This window comes from Mustelus asterias, chromosome 9, assembly GCF_964213995.1.
Source record: "Mustelus asterias chromosome 9, sMusAst1.hap1.1, whole genome shotgun sequence".
NCBI classification, from domain to species: domain Eukaryota; kingdom Metazoa; phylum Chordata; class Chondrichthyes; order Carcharhiniformes; family Triakidae; genus Mustelus; species Mustelus asterias.
In genome coordinates this window covers 67,566,486-67,584,040 of record NC_135809.1, presented here as the reverse complement: position 1 = coordinate 67,584,040, position 17,555 = coordinate 67,566,486, and the positions used below count along the sequence as shown (strand labels likewise).

Genomic DNA, 17,555 nt, shown 5'->3' with positions numbered 1-17,555 from the left:
GTGACTTGACTAAAACCTGTAACATCCTGAGGGGTCTTGAAAAGATGGATCATAGAATCCCTACATTGCAGAAGGAGGCCATCGGCCCATCAAGCCTACACTGACAACAATCCCACCCAGGCCCCATCCACACAAATCCCATGTATTTACCTTGCTAATCCCCTGAAACTAAGGGTCAATTTAGCATGGCCAATCAACCTAATCTGCATATCTTTGGATATGGAAATAATGTTTCCTGTTGTGGCAGAATTTAGAACTAGGCATCATCATTGTGATAAAAAATGAGGGGTTTCCTATTTAAGAAGATCAGATTTATTCTTCTCTGAAGGGAGTGAGTCTTTGGAACTCTCTTTCTCAAACAGCAGTGGAAGCAGAGTTTTTGCAATTTTTTAAGACAGAGGTAGATTCTTGATAGACAAGCATATGCAGAGTAGGCAGGAGATTGCATTCAGATTAGCCATGACCTTATTAAATGGTGGGGCAGGCTCAAGGGGCCAAGTGGCCTACTCCTCCTAATTGAGTGATGCTTGGAAAGCCAAATACAGTACATAAATTGGAGTGATGCTGGCATAGTGGTATTTTCACTAGACCAGTATCCAGAGACCCAGGGTAATGCTGCAGGGACTTGGGTTCGAACCCCACCATGGCAAATGGTGAAATTTGAATTCAGTAAAAATCTGGCATTAAAAAGTCTGTTGATGGACATGAAATCATTGTAATTTGTCATAAAAACCCATCTGATTCATTATTGTTCTTTAGGGAAGCAAATATGCCGCCCTTACCTGGTCTGGCCTAAGTGTGACTCCTAACCCAAAGCAATGTGGTGACTCTTAAATGCCCTCTCAAATGACCGAGCAAACCACTCAGTTCAAGGGCAGTCAGAGATGGGCAGCAAAGGCTGACCCATGAATGAATAGAAAATAAAACTGGTTCCCCTTTATTGACCTTGTTTTTACATTGTCAATAATAACAATTCTAATAAATGTGTCAAACACTATTTCCCTTTCACAAAACCATGTTGATTCTGCCTGATTGTATTGTTTCTAAAAGTTCTGTTACTGCCACTTTAATTATGGATTATAATGACAGCCATCAGGCCAACTGGCCTATAGTTTTCTGCACTCTGTTCCCTTTTTTGACAAAAATTCTACATTTGCAATTTTCCAATCCACTGTGTCCTTTTCAGAACCTAGAGAACCTTGGAAGATTACGACCAATGCATCTACTATCTCTACAGCCACTCCTTTCAATGAGTACTTTGCATTGGTATTCACCAAGGGGAAGGACATGGAGAATTGAGAGATTAGTGTGGAGCATGCTAATATGCTTGGGTATTTTGAGATCAAGAAAGAAGTGGTGTTGGGCCTCTTGAAGAGCATTAAAGTGAATAAGTCCCCAGGGCCTTATGGGATCTGTCCCAAGTTATTGAGGGAGGCAAGAGTGGAGATTGCTGGGGCCCTAACAAAGATCTTTGTATCCTCGTTAGCCACTGGAGAGGTCCCGGAGGACTGGCAAATAGCTAATGTTGTTCCTCTGTTCAAGAAAGGAAAAAGGGTTAATCCAGGAAATTATAGACTGGTGAGTCTCACATTGGTGGTTGGGAAGCCACTGGAGAGGATTCTTAGGAATCGGATTCATGCGCATTTGAAAAAGCATGGCCTCATTAGGGAAAGTCAGCATGGCTCTGCGGGGCAGGTCATGTTTTACTGATTTGATTTTTTTTCGAAGAGGTGACGAAGGTGTTATAAAGCAGAGGTTGATTTCCCCCCACCCCCCAAAACTAACACCGAAATACCCAAAGAGGAGTACCTCACCTTATAATCTGTAAAAAGTGTGTGTAAAGTGGTGTGACTTGCTCTTCAGCAACTTCTAGTGGTTAAATAAAAATAAATCCCTGACACTCTTGAAAATTACAGTAAGAAGTCTCACAACACCAGGTTAAAGTCCAACAGGTTTATTTGGTAGCAAATACCATAAGCTTTCGGAGCACAGCTCCTTTGTCAGATGGAGTGGATATCTGTTCTCAAACAGTGCAAACAGACACAGAAATCAAATTACAGAATACTGATTAGAATGCAAATCTCTACAGCCAGCCAGGTCTTAAATGTACAGACAATGTGGGTGGAGGGAGCATTCAACACATGACTCTTGAAAATCAACAGGTAACAATTTATTTAACAGTGAGCAAATCAGCTAAACTATTAACAAACCGAATAAATCCCTTCTAACTATTGACTATTCTCAAATAAAACAAGAATCTAATGGTATGCTGTTCAAATAAATACAATTCCCACTCATGAACAAAATAGAATTTAGTCACTCCCTAAATTACAACTAGGTTTTGTGTCTTCTGGAATATTCTGGGCCTTCTCTGTTGATTCTTCTGTTCTGGAACTTCTTTCTTCTTTGGTACCTTTGCTATCTAGATGGTGCTTTCTCTGAGACATAAAGAAGCTATGACAGCCAGCAATTCTCTCTCTCTCAAGAGCTGAGAGCTGATAGTTCTGGCAGGTGGCAGTTGCTCTACCTCTTTGTCCCACTATCCCCCTTCTTTTATATCCGTGATGACATATCAATAGTTTCCACAATAGGATGGGTCCTAGGTTGTCAAAACCATCAGATTTAAATTTAATAGGTTTTTGGTATCTAATTGCCTGATTCAAATTGATTGGCAAAATTCCAAAGCCTGTTGTCTTGGTAAAACTGATGCTTGGCCTTTTGATACAAAGGTTTCAATTTGGGCTCTCCATGTACTTGCATTTTTAAATCTCCAAGCACAGAAAAAGCATCACCTTTTAACAGGACCATGTAATTTTATTTTTTGATTTGATTTATTATTGTCACATGTATTAACATACAATGAAAAGTATTGCTTCTTGCGCACTATACAAACAGCATACCAATCATAGAGAAGGAAATGAAAGAGTACAGAATGTAGTGTTACAGTCATAGCTAGGGTGTAGAGAAAGATCAATTTAGTGCAAGGTAGGTCCATTCAAAAGTCTGACGGCAGCAGGGAAGAAGCTGTTCTTGAGTTGGTTGGTACGTGACCTCGGACTTTTGTATCTTTTTCCCGATGGAAGAAGGTGGAAAAGAGAATGTTCGGGGTGCGTGGGGTCCTTAATTATGCTGGCTGCTTTGCCGAGGCAGCGCGAAGTATAGACAGAGTCAATGGATGGGAGGCTGGTTTGTGTGATGGATTGGGCTACATTCACGACCTTTTGTAGTTTCTTGCGGTCTTGGGCAGAGCAGGAGCCATACCAAGCTGTGATACAACCAGAAAGAATGCTTTCTATGATGCATCTGTAAAGGTTGGTAAGAGTCGTAGCTGACATGCCAAATTTCCTTAATCTTCTGAGAAAGTAGAGGCTTTCTTAACTATAGTGTCGGCATGGGGGGACCAGGACAGGTTGTTGGTGATCTGGACACCTAAAAACCTGAAGCTCTCGACAGGGGCATGTTCACCTTTACGCTTCCTGAAGTTGATGACAATCTCCTTCGTTTTGTTGACATTGAGGGAGAGATTATTGTTGCTGCACAAGTTCCCCAGATTCTCAATCTCATTCCTGTACTCCGTCTCGTCGTTGTTTAAGATCCAAGCCACTACAGTGGTGTTGTCAGTAAATTTGAAAATGAGTTGGAGGGGAATTTGGCCATACAGTCATACGTGTATAAGGAATATAGTAAGAGGCTGAGATCACAACCCTGTGGGGCACTGGTGTTGAGTATGATCATGGAGGAGGTGTTGTTGCCTTTCCTTACCGATTGTTGTTTGTGAGTTAGGAAGTTCAGGATCCAGTCGCAGAGGGAGGTGCCGAGGCCCAGGCCACGGAGTTTGGAGATGATTCCTGGGAATAATGGTGTTGAAGGCTGAGCTGTCATCAATAAATAGGAGTCTGACATCTTTGTTATCTAGGCGTTCCAGGGTTGAATGCAGGGCCAGGGACATGGCGTCTGCTGTGGACCTGCTGCAGCGGTAGGCAAACTAGTGGATCCAGGCAGTCTGGGAGGCTGGAATTGATTTGTGTCATGACTAGCCTTTCGGAGCACCCTGCTGCTTGGATTCAGAATTGGCTTGCCTGTAGAAGTCAGAGAATCGTGGTGGAAGGGTATTTTTCTGGCTGGAGGTCCGTGACTAGTGGTGTTCCGCAGGGATCCGTACTAGGACCTCTGATGTATCTGATATATACTCAAATGACTTGGATGAAAAAATAGATGGGTGGGTTAGTAAGTTTGCAGATGGCACAAAGATAGGTGGAGTTGTGAATAGTGTAGAAGGTTTCAAAAGTTACAGCAGGATATAGATCAGTTGCAGATATGGACGGAGAAATGGCAGATGAAGTTTAATCCGGGCAAGTGTGTGGTGCACTTTGGGAGATCAAATTTTAAGCATAACTATACAGTTAATGGCAGATAGGATGTTAAAGAAGATATATGGCATGCTTGCCATTTTTGGTCAGGGCATTAAGTACAAGAGTCAGAATGTCATGTTGCAGTTTTATAAAACTTTGATTAGGCCACAGTAGAGTACTGCGTTCAATTCTGGTCGTGACACTACAGGAAGGATGTGGAGACTTTGGAGAGGGTGCAGAAGAGGTTTACTAGGCTGCTGCCTGGATTAGAGGGTATGAGCTATAAGGAGAGGCTGGGCAAACTAGGGTTGTTTTCTTTGGAGTGCGGAGGCTGAGGGAAGACCTGTAAAAGTCTATAAAATAGCCAGAATGTTTATCCCAGAGTCAAAATGTTTCATACTAGGGGGCATGCGCTTCAGGTGAGAGGCAAGTTTTTTTACACATTGAGTAGTAAGTGTCTGGAAAGTGCAGCCAGGGATGATGCTACAGGCAGATATGATAGAGGCATTTGAGGGGCTTTTGGATAAGCACGTGAATATGCATGGATAGAGGGAGACTATTTAGTTTGGTGTTAGAATTTAATTTGGCGTCATGTTGTGCGTAACATCGTGGGCCGGAGGGCCTGTCCCTGTGCTGTACTGTTCTATTTTGAAAACTACTCAACTTATCCTGAGAAAAGAATAAAACAAAGAATGAAAATACGTTCCAGTTTTCCAACAGATTCTTTAAAAACATAGGTGACCAAAATACGAAAATTTCACGAATAGCTTGGTTAAAATCCAGATTGTAACATTTCCTTGTGACGCTTGAATTAATGAATATAATGGCTAAGTTGATTGCTGTTTTTAAATGTGTGCACATTCATTAAATTTTGGATGGTTTGTTAATAGCTAGGACAGTTTTTGTTGATATTTTGGTCATTTCATGTTGATATGCAGTGAAATTAAATTTTCAAATATTAATGAATGTGTTGTTCTGCTTAATGTGTGTGTGTCCCAAGTCTTGTCAGTACTGACATGTTATGTGCCAGATATATTTTTATATATTTCTTTTGACTTTCTTCAGATTGCAGGCTTCCGTGTAATGGAGCAGAAAGAATGTGAAGCCATGCATTCTCTGAGAGCAGCAAATCTGGCTAAAATGGCAATGGTGGACCGAATTGAAGAGATCAAGTTCTGTGTCTGTCGCAAAATAGCCAGTGGTTTTATGCTTCAGTGTGAACTTTGTAAAGACTGGTTTCACAGCACCTGTGTTCCTCTACCCAAAACTGGCACTCAGAAGAAAGGACTAGGTTGGCAAACCAAAGAAGTGAAATTCTTGTGCCCATTGTGCATGCGTTCTCGACGACCACGTCTTGAGACCATTCTCTCATTGCTCGTTTCCCTTCAGAAGCTCCCGGTCCGTTTACCAGAAGGGGATGCCTTGCAGTGCCTAACAGAAAGAGCAATGAGTTGGCAGGATCGGGCCAGGCAAGCCCTAGCCACAGATGAGCTCTCTTCTGCACTTGCCAAACTGTCTGTGTTGAGCCAGCGCATGGTGGAACAGGCAGCAAGAGAAAAAACAGAGAAAATTATTAGTGCTGAGCTACAGAAGGCAGCCGCAAACCCAGACCTGCAGGTAAGCAAATAACCAAAACTACCTGGAGACCAGGTCCTCATTAGTGTAGAGGTTAGTACCCGGCCTGTCACGTGGGAGATCGGGGTTCAATTCCCAGATGGGGCGCTGCCAAGTTCCAGAACAGCATGGTGGCACAGCGGTTATCACGGCTGCCTCTCAGCACCAAGGACCCGGGTTCGATTCCTGGCTTGGGTCACTGTCTGTGCGGAGTCTGCGTGTTCTACCCGTGTCTGCATGTGTTTCCTCTGGGTGTTCCGGTTTCCTCCCACAGTCCGAAAGATGTGCTGGTGAGGTGCATTGGCCAAGCTAAATTCTCCCTCAGTGTACCTGAACAGGCGCAGGAGTGTGGCAACTAGGGGATTTTCACAGTAACTTCATTGCAGTGTTAATACAAGCCTACTTGTGACTAATAAATAAACTTTACAACATTAGAATGATGCATTGCAAATAACTGCTGAAAATAAAACTTAAGTCTGTTTAATGCATGAAAGATAGAGATTGCAAGCTCCAACCCTATATCCAATCTTAAAGTGGCCTATTTCAATTAGTATAATGAATCTGCAAGATTTGCAACTCCACTAGAATGTTGAACTGGATACACTTGTCTTAACAGCTCACATTGCATTTATGTGCTGCAGAACATCAATAGTAACTACTGTATACATTTGTATGAAGGCTCTGTTTACATGGCTGTATGTTCAATGTAAGTTCTTACTCACAGAATGGTCAGTATGACATTGGAAGGAATTGTCTCGCTGATGCCATTTGCTGATGTTACCAATTAAATCCATCAACATTTTCTGAAGATTTTTGACTCTCAATAGCTAAAACCGCTAATATCCAAAATAAGGTTTTTAAAATAAGAAAAATTAGAAACCATATTTCATAACTCACAAAAATACATTTATTTTTAATAGCTTTAAGTTTTTACTTGACCTTTTGTCCAGATTCTTTGTCCAGATTTGTAAGTGTTAAGTGTGTTGATCCTGCAGAATAAGCATATGAATATGCACAATTTTTCACTTCAGCTCGCCAAATATTAGAATAATTTTCTCACGAAAAGAACAAAGGAAATTACAGCACAGGAACAGGCCCTTCGGCCCTCCAAGCCTGTACCAACCATGCTGCCCAACTTAACTAAAACCCCCTATCCTTCCGGGGACCATATCCCTCTATTCCCATCCTATTCACTATCTCTAATAATTTCTGTTATGTTGTAAATTATGTTGTCTGTGTGGAAGAGAAGGTGGAATGCATGTATGTGTTTTGCAGTGTTTATTTGTGTTCAGATTTTAAATCTAGGGACTTGTACTAAAGTTGGAAGAGCTGCCCCACAGGTTAGTTAATCAACATAATATATAAACAAAATACTGCGGATGCTAGAATCGGAAACAAAAACCAAAAAATGCTGAAAAAGCTCAGCAGATCTGGCAGCATCTGTGGAAAGAGAAAAAAGAGTTAACGTTTTGAGTTCTGCAGAAGTGTCATACATACTCAATGTTAACTTTATTTTCTCTCTCCACACTTGCCAGATTTGCCGAGTTTTTACTGTATTTTTCTATTTTTGTCGAATCAAGCAACAGCCGGGCATAGTCATTCTAATGGAATCATACCTTACAGACCATGTCCCAAATACCATTGTCACATCCCTGGTATATCCTGTTCACAAAAAGCAGGGCGAATCCAACCTGGCCAATTTCCACCCCATTAATCTATTCTGGATCATCAGGAACGTGATGCAAGGTTCGGTGATAGTGCTATCAACTGGCACTAGAAATAACCTGCTCATGGATGCTCAGCTTGAGTTCTGCCAGGGCCACTTAGCTCCTGACCTCCTTACAGCCTTGGTTCAAAAATGGGCAAAAGAACTGAACTCAGGTGGGAGTGACTGCCTTTGAAGTCAAGGCTGCATTTGACTGTTCCAAGGTACAGATGCTATAGGAAAGATAGAACAGACGGTTCTATCTTTCCTGTAGCATCTGAGGGTATAGAGAGGAGGGGGGAGTAGCACTTTTAGGGAAAACATCACGGCAGTACTGAGAGGGGGTACTTCTGAGGGTTCGCCCACTGAGTCTATATGGATAGAACTGAGAACTAAGAAGGGAGAAATTACTTGGCTAGGGTTGTACTATGGGCCCCCAAATAGTTAGCGGGAAATTGAGGAGCAAATATATAAGGAGATCACAGATAGCTCCAAGAAAAATAGGATGGTATTGATTTTAACTTTCCTAAAAACTTTCCTATGGATAGCCATAGTATTAGAGGGTTGGATAGAGAGAAATTTGTTGAGTGTATTCGGGAGGAATTTCTCATTCAGCATGTGATGGCCCGACTAGAGAGGGGGCAAAACTTGACCTCTTGGGAAATAAGGAAGGGCAGGTGACAGAAGTGTTAGTGAGAGATCACTTTGGGACCAGTGACCATAAATCCATTAGTTTTAAGATAGCTATGGAGAACAATAAGTCTGGCCCAAAAGTTAAAATTCTAAATTGGGGCAAGGCCAATTTTGATGGTATCAGATAGGAACATTCAAAAGTCAATTGGGGGAGTCTGTTGGCAGGCAAAGGGACATCTGGTAAGTGGGAGGCTTTCAAAGATGTATTAATCAGGGTTCAGGATAAACACATTCCTCTTAGAGTGAAGGGCAAGTCTGGTAGAAGTAGGGAACCCGAGATGACTCGGGATTTGAAGCCCTGGTCAAGAAGAAGAAGGAGGCACATGACATGCATAGGCAGCAGGGATCAAGTGGATCCCTTGAAGAGGGTGTAGGAGTAGAGTTTAAGAGCGAAACCAGGAGGGCAAAAATGGGACATGAGATTGCTTTGGCAGATAAGGCAAAGGAGAATCCAAAGAGATTCTACAAATACATAAAGGGTAAAAGAGTAACAAGGGAGAGAGTACGGCCTCTTAAAGATCAACAAGGTCATCTATGTGCGCATCCACAGGAGATGGGTGAGATCCTAAATGAATATTTCTCATCAGTATTTACTGTTGAGAAAGGCATGGGTGTTAGGGAACTTGAGGAGTGTACATATAACAGAGAAGGAGGTGCTGAAATTCTTAAAGCGCATCAAGATAGATAAATCCCAGGGACCTGATGAAGTGTATCCCAGGACATTGGGTCCCCTAGCAGAGATATTTGAATCATTGACAGCCACAGATGAGATGCCTGAAGATTGGAAGGTGGCAAATGTCGTGCCTTTGTTTAAAAAGGGCTGCAGGGAAAAGTCTGGGAACTACAGGTCAGTGAGCCTCACATCTGTGGTGGGTAAGTTGTTAGAAGGTATTCTGAGAGACAGAATCTACAGGCATTTAGAGAGGCAAGGACTGATTAGGGACAGTCAGCATGGCTTTGTGAGTGGAAAATCATGTCTCACAAATTTGATTGAGTTTTTTGAAGGGGTAACTAAGAAGGTCGATGAGGACAATGCAGTTCATGTTGTCTACGTGGACTTTAGCAAGGCCTTTGACAAGATACTGCATGGTAGGTTGTTGCATAAGCTTAAATCTTACAGGATCCAGGGTGAGGTAGCCAAATGGATACAAAATTGGCTGGATGACAGAAACCAGAGAGTGGTTGTAGAGGGTTATTTTTCAAACTGGAGGCCTGGTTACCAGCGGTGTGCCTCAGGGATCGGTGCTGGGTCCGGTTATTTGTGATTTATATTAATGATTTGGATGAGAATATAGGAGGCATGGTTAGTAAGTTTGCGGATGACACCAAGATTGGTGGCATAGTGGACAATGAAGAAGGTTATCTCAGATTGCAACGGGATCTTGATCAATTGGGCCAGTGGGCTGACGAATGGCAGATGGGGTTTAATTTAGATAAGTACGAGGTGATGCATTTTGGTAGATTGAACTAGGACAGGACTTAGTTAATGGTCGGGCATTGTGGAGTGTAATAGAACAAAGAGATTGAGGGGTGCAGGTTCATAGAAGTTTGAAAGTGGAGTCACAAGTGGACAGAGTAGTGAAGAAGGCATTCAGCATGCTTGGTTTCATTGGTCAGAACATTGAATACAGGAGTTGGGACATTTTGTTGATGTTGTACAAGACATTAGTAAGGCCACACTTGGAATACTGTGTACTGTTCTGCTCACCCTATTATAGAAAGGATATTATTAAACTAGAAAAAGTCCAGAAAAGATTTACTCGGGTGCTACCGGGACTTGATGCTTTGAGTTATAAGGAGAGGCTGGATAGACTGGGACTTTTTTCTCTGGAGCATAGGAGGTTTCAGGGTGATCTTCAGGGCGGTCTGTAAAATAATGAAGGGCATAGATCAGCTAGATAGTCAATATCTTTTCCCAATGGTAGGGGAGTCTAAAACTCGAGAGCATTCGTTTAAGGTGAGAGGGGAGATATACAAAAGGGTGCAGAGGGGCAATTTTTTCACACAGGGTGGTGAGTATCTGGAACAAGCTGCTAGAGGTAGTAATAGGGGCAGGTACAATTTTGTCTTTTAAAAAGCGTTAAGACAGTTGCATGGATAAGATGGGTATAGAGGGATATGGGCCAAACATGGGCAATTGGGACTAGCTTAGTGGTTAAAAACCAAAGGGGCGGCATGGACAAGTTGGGCCGAAGGGCCTGTTTCCATGCTGTAAACCTCAATGACTGGCCTCGAGGAACCCTAGCAAAACTGGAATCAATAGGAATCGGGAAGGGCAGACTCTCCACTGGTTACAGTCAAACCTAGCACAAAGGAAGATGGAAGTCAATCACTGCAGGAGTTCCTCAGGACAGTGTCCTAGGCTCAACCATCTTCAACTGTTTTATCAATTACCTTCCCTCCATCATAAGGTCAGAAGTGGGGATGCTTGCTAATGGCTTCACGACACCTCAGATACTTGAGCAGTCAATGTACAAATGCAGCAAGACCTGGGCAACATTCAGCCTTGAGCTAACAAGTAGCATGTAACATTCGTGCCACATGTGTCAGACAATGAGCATCTCTAATAAGACAGTATCTAATCATCGCCCCTTTATATTCAATGGCATAACTATCACTGAATCCCCCATTATCAACATCCTGGGGGTTGCCATTGACCAGAAATTATAATGGACTAGCCAAGTAAATACTGTGGTGACACAGTATTTCCCAGTGTGAGGAATACGTTCTACTTGCTTGGATGAGTGCAGCTCCATCAACACTCAAGAAGCTCAATACTATCCAGGACAAAGCAGCCTGCTTGATAGGCACCCCTTCCACCACCACTAACATCTATGAAGAGTGGCCGCAGTGTATACCATCTATAAGACAGCACCTTCCAAACCCGGTATCTCTGTTTCTGCATTGGAATCCTGTTCTATACCTGCCTTTTTGTACTGCTGGAGTCTACATGGTTGGTGTGTCTACCATATGGACTGCAGCGGTTCAAGAAGGCAGCTCACCATCACCTTCTCTAGGACAGTTAGGGAGAGGCATTAAAAGTGCCGGTGTAGCCAGAGACACCCACATCCTGTGAAAGAATTTGTAAATTTTTTGCGAGATACCCACAAGCAAGTTAAGTATTTTTTAAATCATAATTTGAATTCTCAAACAAATGTTGAGTTGAATGTCAAATCCCCTCTTACCTGAAATCAATAATTCCTGGCATGGACCCGAGCACCAAGTGGAAACGGGTGTTCCTTATTCACTCTATCTGGACCCCTCATAATTTATGTTGTGAGGAAATTTCAAGATGGCCAATTGTGTCTTAAACTTAGACAGTTCAAAACTCGCAATGCAAATATCTCTGTACAAAAGATGTAGCAAAATTTATTTAACATAAAACATGGAACAAGACAATACAAACTTACAGCCGACCGGAGTCTCATGAAAGGTTAAATAGCTCTGGAACAGCAACAGAATCTCTCCGAAAGATCTGAAGTACAGAGTCAAATACAGATCAATTATACATTTTCATAATCAATAATTCCGCCTTTAATTAGCTTAAAAATCAATTTCAGTTGACAGTCATAATCAATACAAATCTCTGTCAAGTACCTCAGCCAACCATAAGATACTTAATAGCATGGTGATATCTTATTTGTCCAACTGATTCTGGATGTAGCCTCCCCTCTTGGCACTAACTACATCCCTGTTACCGGCTCACTGCCAAGTTGAATAGATATGTATTTCTGTGTCCGGGGTCATATCTATCCTTGTGTCTGGGCACTGAATGCATCTATTCATTAATGTTCCATAATATGTCTCTCTTAGGAATGCCACCCGATAAGACTTGCTGACTAACCTGTTCCCAGAATTTTGGATTTAAATTATTGACTTTTACCACCATGCCTTTCGGTAACTTTGCTTGACTAAAGTGTACAATACATTGAAATATATTTAAAATATCAGTACATAAGTATTAAAATCATAATTACTTGTTTTGATTCCCTTACTGCATTCACATATTCATAAGCTGTTTGTGTTAGCTTGCCCAATAATCATTTAACTCTGATTTCTTATCCTCTGAACGACTGCATTCTGCCTATAAATCTTATTAGCTGGCTATAAATCTCCTTCCACAATTTAATATGTCTCCATTGTCTTCTCTATTGCAAATAAAACAACCTTAGCCTCTTCAATCTTTCCTCATAACCAAAACTCTCTTGTTCAGGAAATATGCTCCTGAATTTCCTCTATGCCCTCTCTAGGTGGTGATCCTCAGGTCAAATTACCACCAGTCAGCTGTCCCTTTATTAATCAAGAAAAGATTAACTATAATACACTACTCTTTCACTGCACATATATCTTTACAGATGTACATGGATAACACAAGTTACAAAAATATATCTTATTCTCTTAATGTTCTCAGTAAATACATCCATGTAAACCAACATGTCGGCTGTGGTCAGACACACCTCACTCTGAAACTAAGTAGTAGATGCCACCCAATAAAACTTTTTCATCAAATCCCCCAGATGTTTGTTATGCTGAGAGCTAACTGGTCTCACTGGAACTCTGACTTCCACATGAATGTTTCCAAACTCCATTCTTGAAAAACATGCCTGGAATTCCCCGCGCACCCCCCCCCCCACCCAAACAATGCTTCTCTCTGATGCTTTCACCAAAGATCCACTTTCAGGATTTCAATCTTTCCTTTCTATATTCCTTCCTTGGATTGACACATGCATTCAAACTTCCATATAATCTCTCAGGAACCCAGCCACACCAATAGAACATTATTGCTTCACTGGCTATATTAAAATGTCACCAAACTTTTGATTCACCTCTTTCCACCTAGCCGACTTTAAATCTGGTTCTTGTAGTTGTCTCTTTAACTCAGAGCACTTTCTCTACTTTTTATTTGAATTCTCCTAAACAAGACCTTGTTCAACTTCTTGCTCTTTGTTCTTAACTATCTTCTTGATATATACCTTTTGTCGCCACTCCCTGGTTTTTGGGAAATCTGTTTTCTGTAGTTCCCTTCCTTGTGTCCTATTGTCCTACCTCTATCTTACAACAAACTCAAGTTCTTTCTGTCTTAGGGTGTCCCTTAAGCAACAACCTTTTCCTTTAAACCCTGCTTTTTTTCACATCATAAACCCTCATTACCACTCGTGCATCTAAACCAAACTGAAGCCATTAACCCTTTCAAATACACAAACACAAAATTAAATTTAGATAAAGCTATGCCTTATTTGAATACAAATATATTATTTAAAATTACCTATGTTTCCTGACACCAGGACCGTACACAGTACTCAAACTCTGATCCTACTAGTGTTGTATACAGTTCCAGTAAAAACTCTATCTCAAATAATAAAGGAAAACATGGCATATGTCGTCTTGTACAACTTATCAACCCGTCTTGCTATACTCTGAGGTTCCTCTGTTCATATCCACTCCATCTGACGAAGGAGCAGCGCTCCGAAAGCTAATGGCATTTGCTACCAAATAAACCTGTTGGACTTTAACCTGGTGTTGTTAAAACTCTTACTGTCTCCACACTACGCCATATACTCCCATTTCTTTTATATTCCCTTGCTTTGTTGCACCTATCTCTTGCACTTCTCTGGATTGAATTCCATTTACTACTTTCTCCCAACTGGCCAAACCATCATGTAGTCTAAAGCAGTGTCTTTAGTTTCGATCACATGGCCAATCTTTAAATCATCTGCAAACTTCCTAATCAGCACACCCAACATTTGAGTCTAAGTCATTAACATAAATGACAAAAAGCAAGAGGCTGAGTCCTGTGGTGACTGCCTTCCAGTTGCAAAACCACATGTCAAACATTATCCTTTGCTTTGCCAGTGGAAACAGTTTCCATATATTTATTCTGTTTAGACTCCTCATGATTTTGAATAACTCCATTAAATATTCTCACAAACATCTCTTTAACATAGGAATTAGGAGCAGAAATAGGCAATTCAGCCCTTCGAGCCTGCTCCGCCATTCAATCAGACCATGGCTGATCTCTCCTTTGTGTCAAATCCACCTCCCTACCTGTTCCCCATATCCCTTTAACCCGTTTTTTAATCAAAAAATCTATCGCCGCCTTGAAAAAATTTAATGATTCAGACTCCACTGTGCTATGGGGCTGGCAAGTTCCACAAATTCAACACCCTCTGTGGGAAGTAGTTCCTCCTCATCTCTGTTTTATATCTACTGCCTTGCAACCTATACCTGTGACCTCTCGTTCTAGATTGTCCCACAGGGGAAACATTTGGTCTATGTTTACTTTATCAATCCCTTTTAGTATTTTACATACCTTGATCAGATCCCCTCTCATCCTTCTAAACTCCAGCGAGTATAAACCCAAACTGTTTGATCTCTCCTCATATGTCAACCCTTTAATTCCCAGACTCAATCTGGTGAACCTCCTCTGAACTGCCTCCAATGCCACCACATCCTTCCTCAAATAAGGAGACCAAAACTGGACACAATACTCCAGATGTGGTCTCACCAAAACCATATACAATTGCAATAACACTTCTCTACTTTTATATTTCCAGTCCTTTTGCAATAAATGCTAACATTCCATTTAAGAAGAACAGCCCCAGCTTTTCTGTTCATATAACAGAAGTTCCTCATTCCTGGAACCATTCTCATAAATATTTTCTGCACCCTCTCAAAACCATGGCATGGCGATGCCTTAAAACCTTCATGTCTTTCCTAAAGTGCTGAGAATTAGTCACAGTATTGCAGGTGAGACTGAGTCACTATTTTATAAAGATGCATCATAACTTCCTTGTTTATTGGGTTGAGTTTATAAAGTCCAGGATTCTGTAAGCCTTTATTTTCATTTTCTCCATCCCCCTGCCACCTTTAATGATCTTTGCACATACATCCTCATGCCTGTGCATAAAACATAGAAAGCGAGCACACAGGTATAGCTGGTAATCAGGAGGGCTAATGGAATGTTTGTCCTTATTTCAAAGGGGTTGGAGTATAAGAGTGGGGAAGTCTTGCTGCAACTGTAAAAGGTTCTAGTGAGACCACATCTGGAGCACTGTGAGCAGTTTTGGTCCTTTTATTTAAGGAAAGGTATTATTTCATTTGAAGGCAGTTCGAGAAGGTTCACTGGGATGATTCCTGGTATGAAGGGATTGTGTTATGGGGAAAGGTTAAACAGTTGGGACTCTGCTCATTGGAATTTAGAAGAATGAAAGATGATCTCATTGAAACATACAGGATTCTTAGGGGGCTTGACAGGGTAAATGCTGAGAGGATGTTTCCCCTCATGGGAGAGTCTAGGACCAGAGGGCATTGCCTCAGAATATAGAGGCGCAAATTTGAGACTGTGATAAGGAGGAATTTCTTCTCTGAGGGTTGAGAGTCTTTGGAATTCCTTATCACAAAGATCTGTGCAGTGGAGTCCCTATGTATGTTTAAGGCTGAGATAGATAGAAACAAGAGAATCAAGAATTATGGCAGAAAGGGCAGGAAAGTGGCTGGGAGGAATGTTGGATTAGCCGTGATCCTGTTGAATGGCGGAGCAGGCTCGAGGGGCTGAATGACTTGCTACTGTTCCTACTTCTTATGATCATAAGGTCCCCAAATCTTGCTGTTCCTGCACCTCCTTTAATTATGTTATGTGTCTGTGTGACTGATGTAGGAGTTACAGGAATACCAACGATAGACAACAAATATATAGATTATTGATTGTAACTTGAATTGGAATATCTCTCTCTCGCTCTCTCTCAAATTTCTTCACAGATAAAAATTTTGGAAGGTTTGTGCTCAGTGATTGCAAGCCTGGTAGTGGTTAGTCAGGCTTAGCCATGGCGGGCAGATTCTACCACAGCAGGTGTGAGTGAAGATGCAGTTGCTGCTGGGCGATTTGATCTTTCTTTCTTGTCCTATGCTCTTCATGCTTTTGTCTACTTGGTCTCAAAGGTGTCTGTAACACTCCCAACGTAGCATCTCCAGGTATCATGTTCTAGGGTGCTCTTCCCGCTAATGATCGATGTAGCACAAATAATTGGAACATACTACAAGTATGGGAGCACGTTTAATCAGTCCCAGCCCCCCTCTTAGAACACTTTTAAGAAGTATATGCCAATGGAAGATTTTTGGATTCGCTTTTCGGTTAGATGCCAGTCTTCTCATACTCTCTTAGTTTCTCTTATTTCCTTTTTTCTTTCCTTTCTGAACTCTTTTATATTCAGCCTTTTTCTCACTTGTTTATCTGATAAAGAAGATGGTTTTGTTTTACTCTGTGAGAGAATATCTGAGGAGACAGTCCTGCTTTACTCTAAGGGCGTATTTGAGAAAAGGCTGATCATAATTCCGCAAGTTTTAAGGTGTTTGTGGATAAGGGCAAGAATGGTCCTCGGGCGAAGGTTTTAAATTGGGGGAAGACAACAATATTAGGCAGGATCTGGAGAGTGTAGATTGAGGGAGGCTGTTGAGGATAAATCAACATCTGACATATGGGAGTGTTTCAAATGTTAGTTGATTGGAATTCAGGACCGGCATGTACCTGTGAGGATGAAGGATAAGTGGCAAATATCAAGAACCCTGGATAATGAGGGATTTTATGAGCCTTGTCAAAAAGAAAAAGGAAGTGTTCTTAAGGTCTAAAAGGAAAGGAGTAAGGAGGGCTAAAAGGGGTCATGAAAAGTCCTTGACAAATAGGATTAAGGAAAATCCTAAGGCATTTTATATGTATGTAAAATGCAAGAGGTTAGCCAGGGAAAGGGTTGGTCGACTCAAGGATAGTGGAGGGAATCTATGCTTCGAACCAGAGGAAATGGGTGAGATACTAAATTAATACTTTGCCTCAGTATTCACCAAAGAGAGGGACTTGATGGATGAGGAGCCTAGGGTAGGGTGTGTAGATATTCTGGGTCATGTCGAAATCAAAAAGGAGGAGGTGTTGAGCATCTTAAAAAGCATTAAAGTTGATAGTCCCCTGGGCCTGATGGGATCTATCCCAGAATACTGAGGGAGGCAAGGGTAGAAATTGCTGGGGCCTTGACAGAAATCTTTGTATCCTCATTGGTGAGGTTCCAGAGGACTGAAGGATAGCCAATGTTGTTCCATTGCTTAAGAAGGGCAGCAGGGATAATCCAGGAAATTATGGGGCAGTGAGCCTTATGTCAGTGGTAAGGAAATTATTGGAAAAGTTTCTTAGGGACAGGATTTAC

At 41.6% G+C, this 17,555-nt stretch overlaps 1 protein-coding gene across 2 annotated transcripts in view; it reads left to right on the top strand.

Moving 5' to 3' along the window:
* The window catches only part of kdm5a (lysine demethylase 5A), a 323,208-nt gene that overhangs the window by 261,604 nt on the left and 44,049 nt on the right, over positions 1-17,555 (top strand). For both annotated transcript variants that reach the window (XM_078220321.1, XM_078220322.1), the window contains one exon: positions 5,418-5,969. In XM_078220321.1, the coding sequence (XP_078076447.1) occupies positions 5,418-5,969 (552 nt within the window). The remainder of the gene's footprint in view (positions 1-5,417; positions 5,970-17,555) is intronic.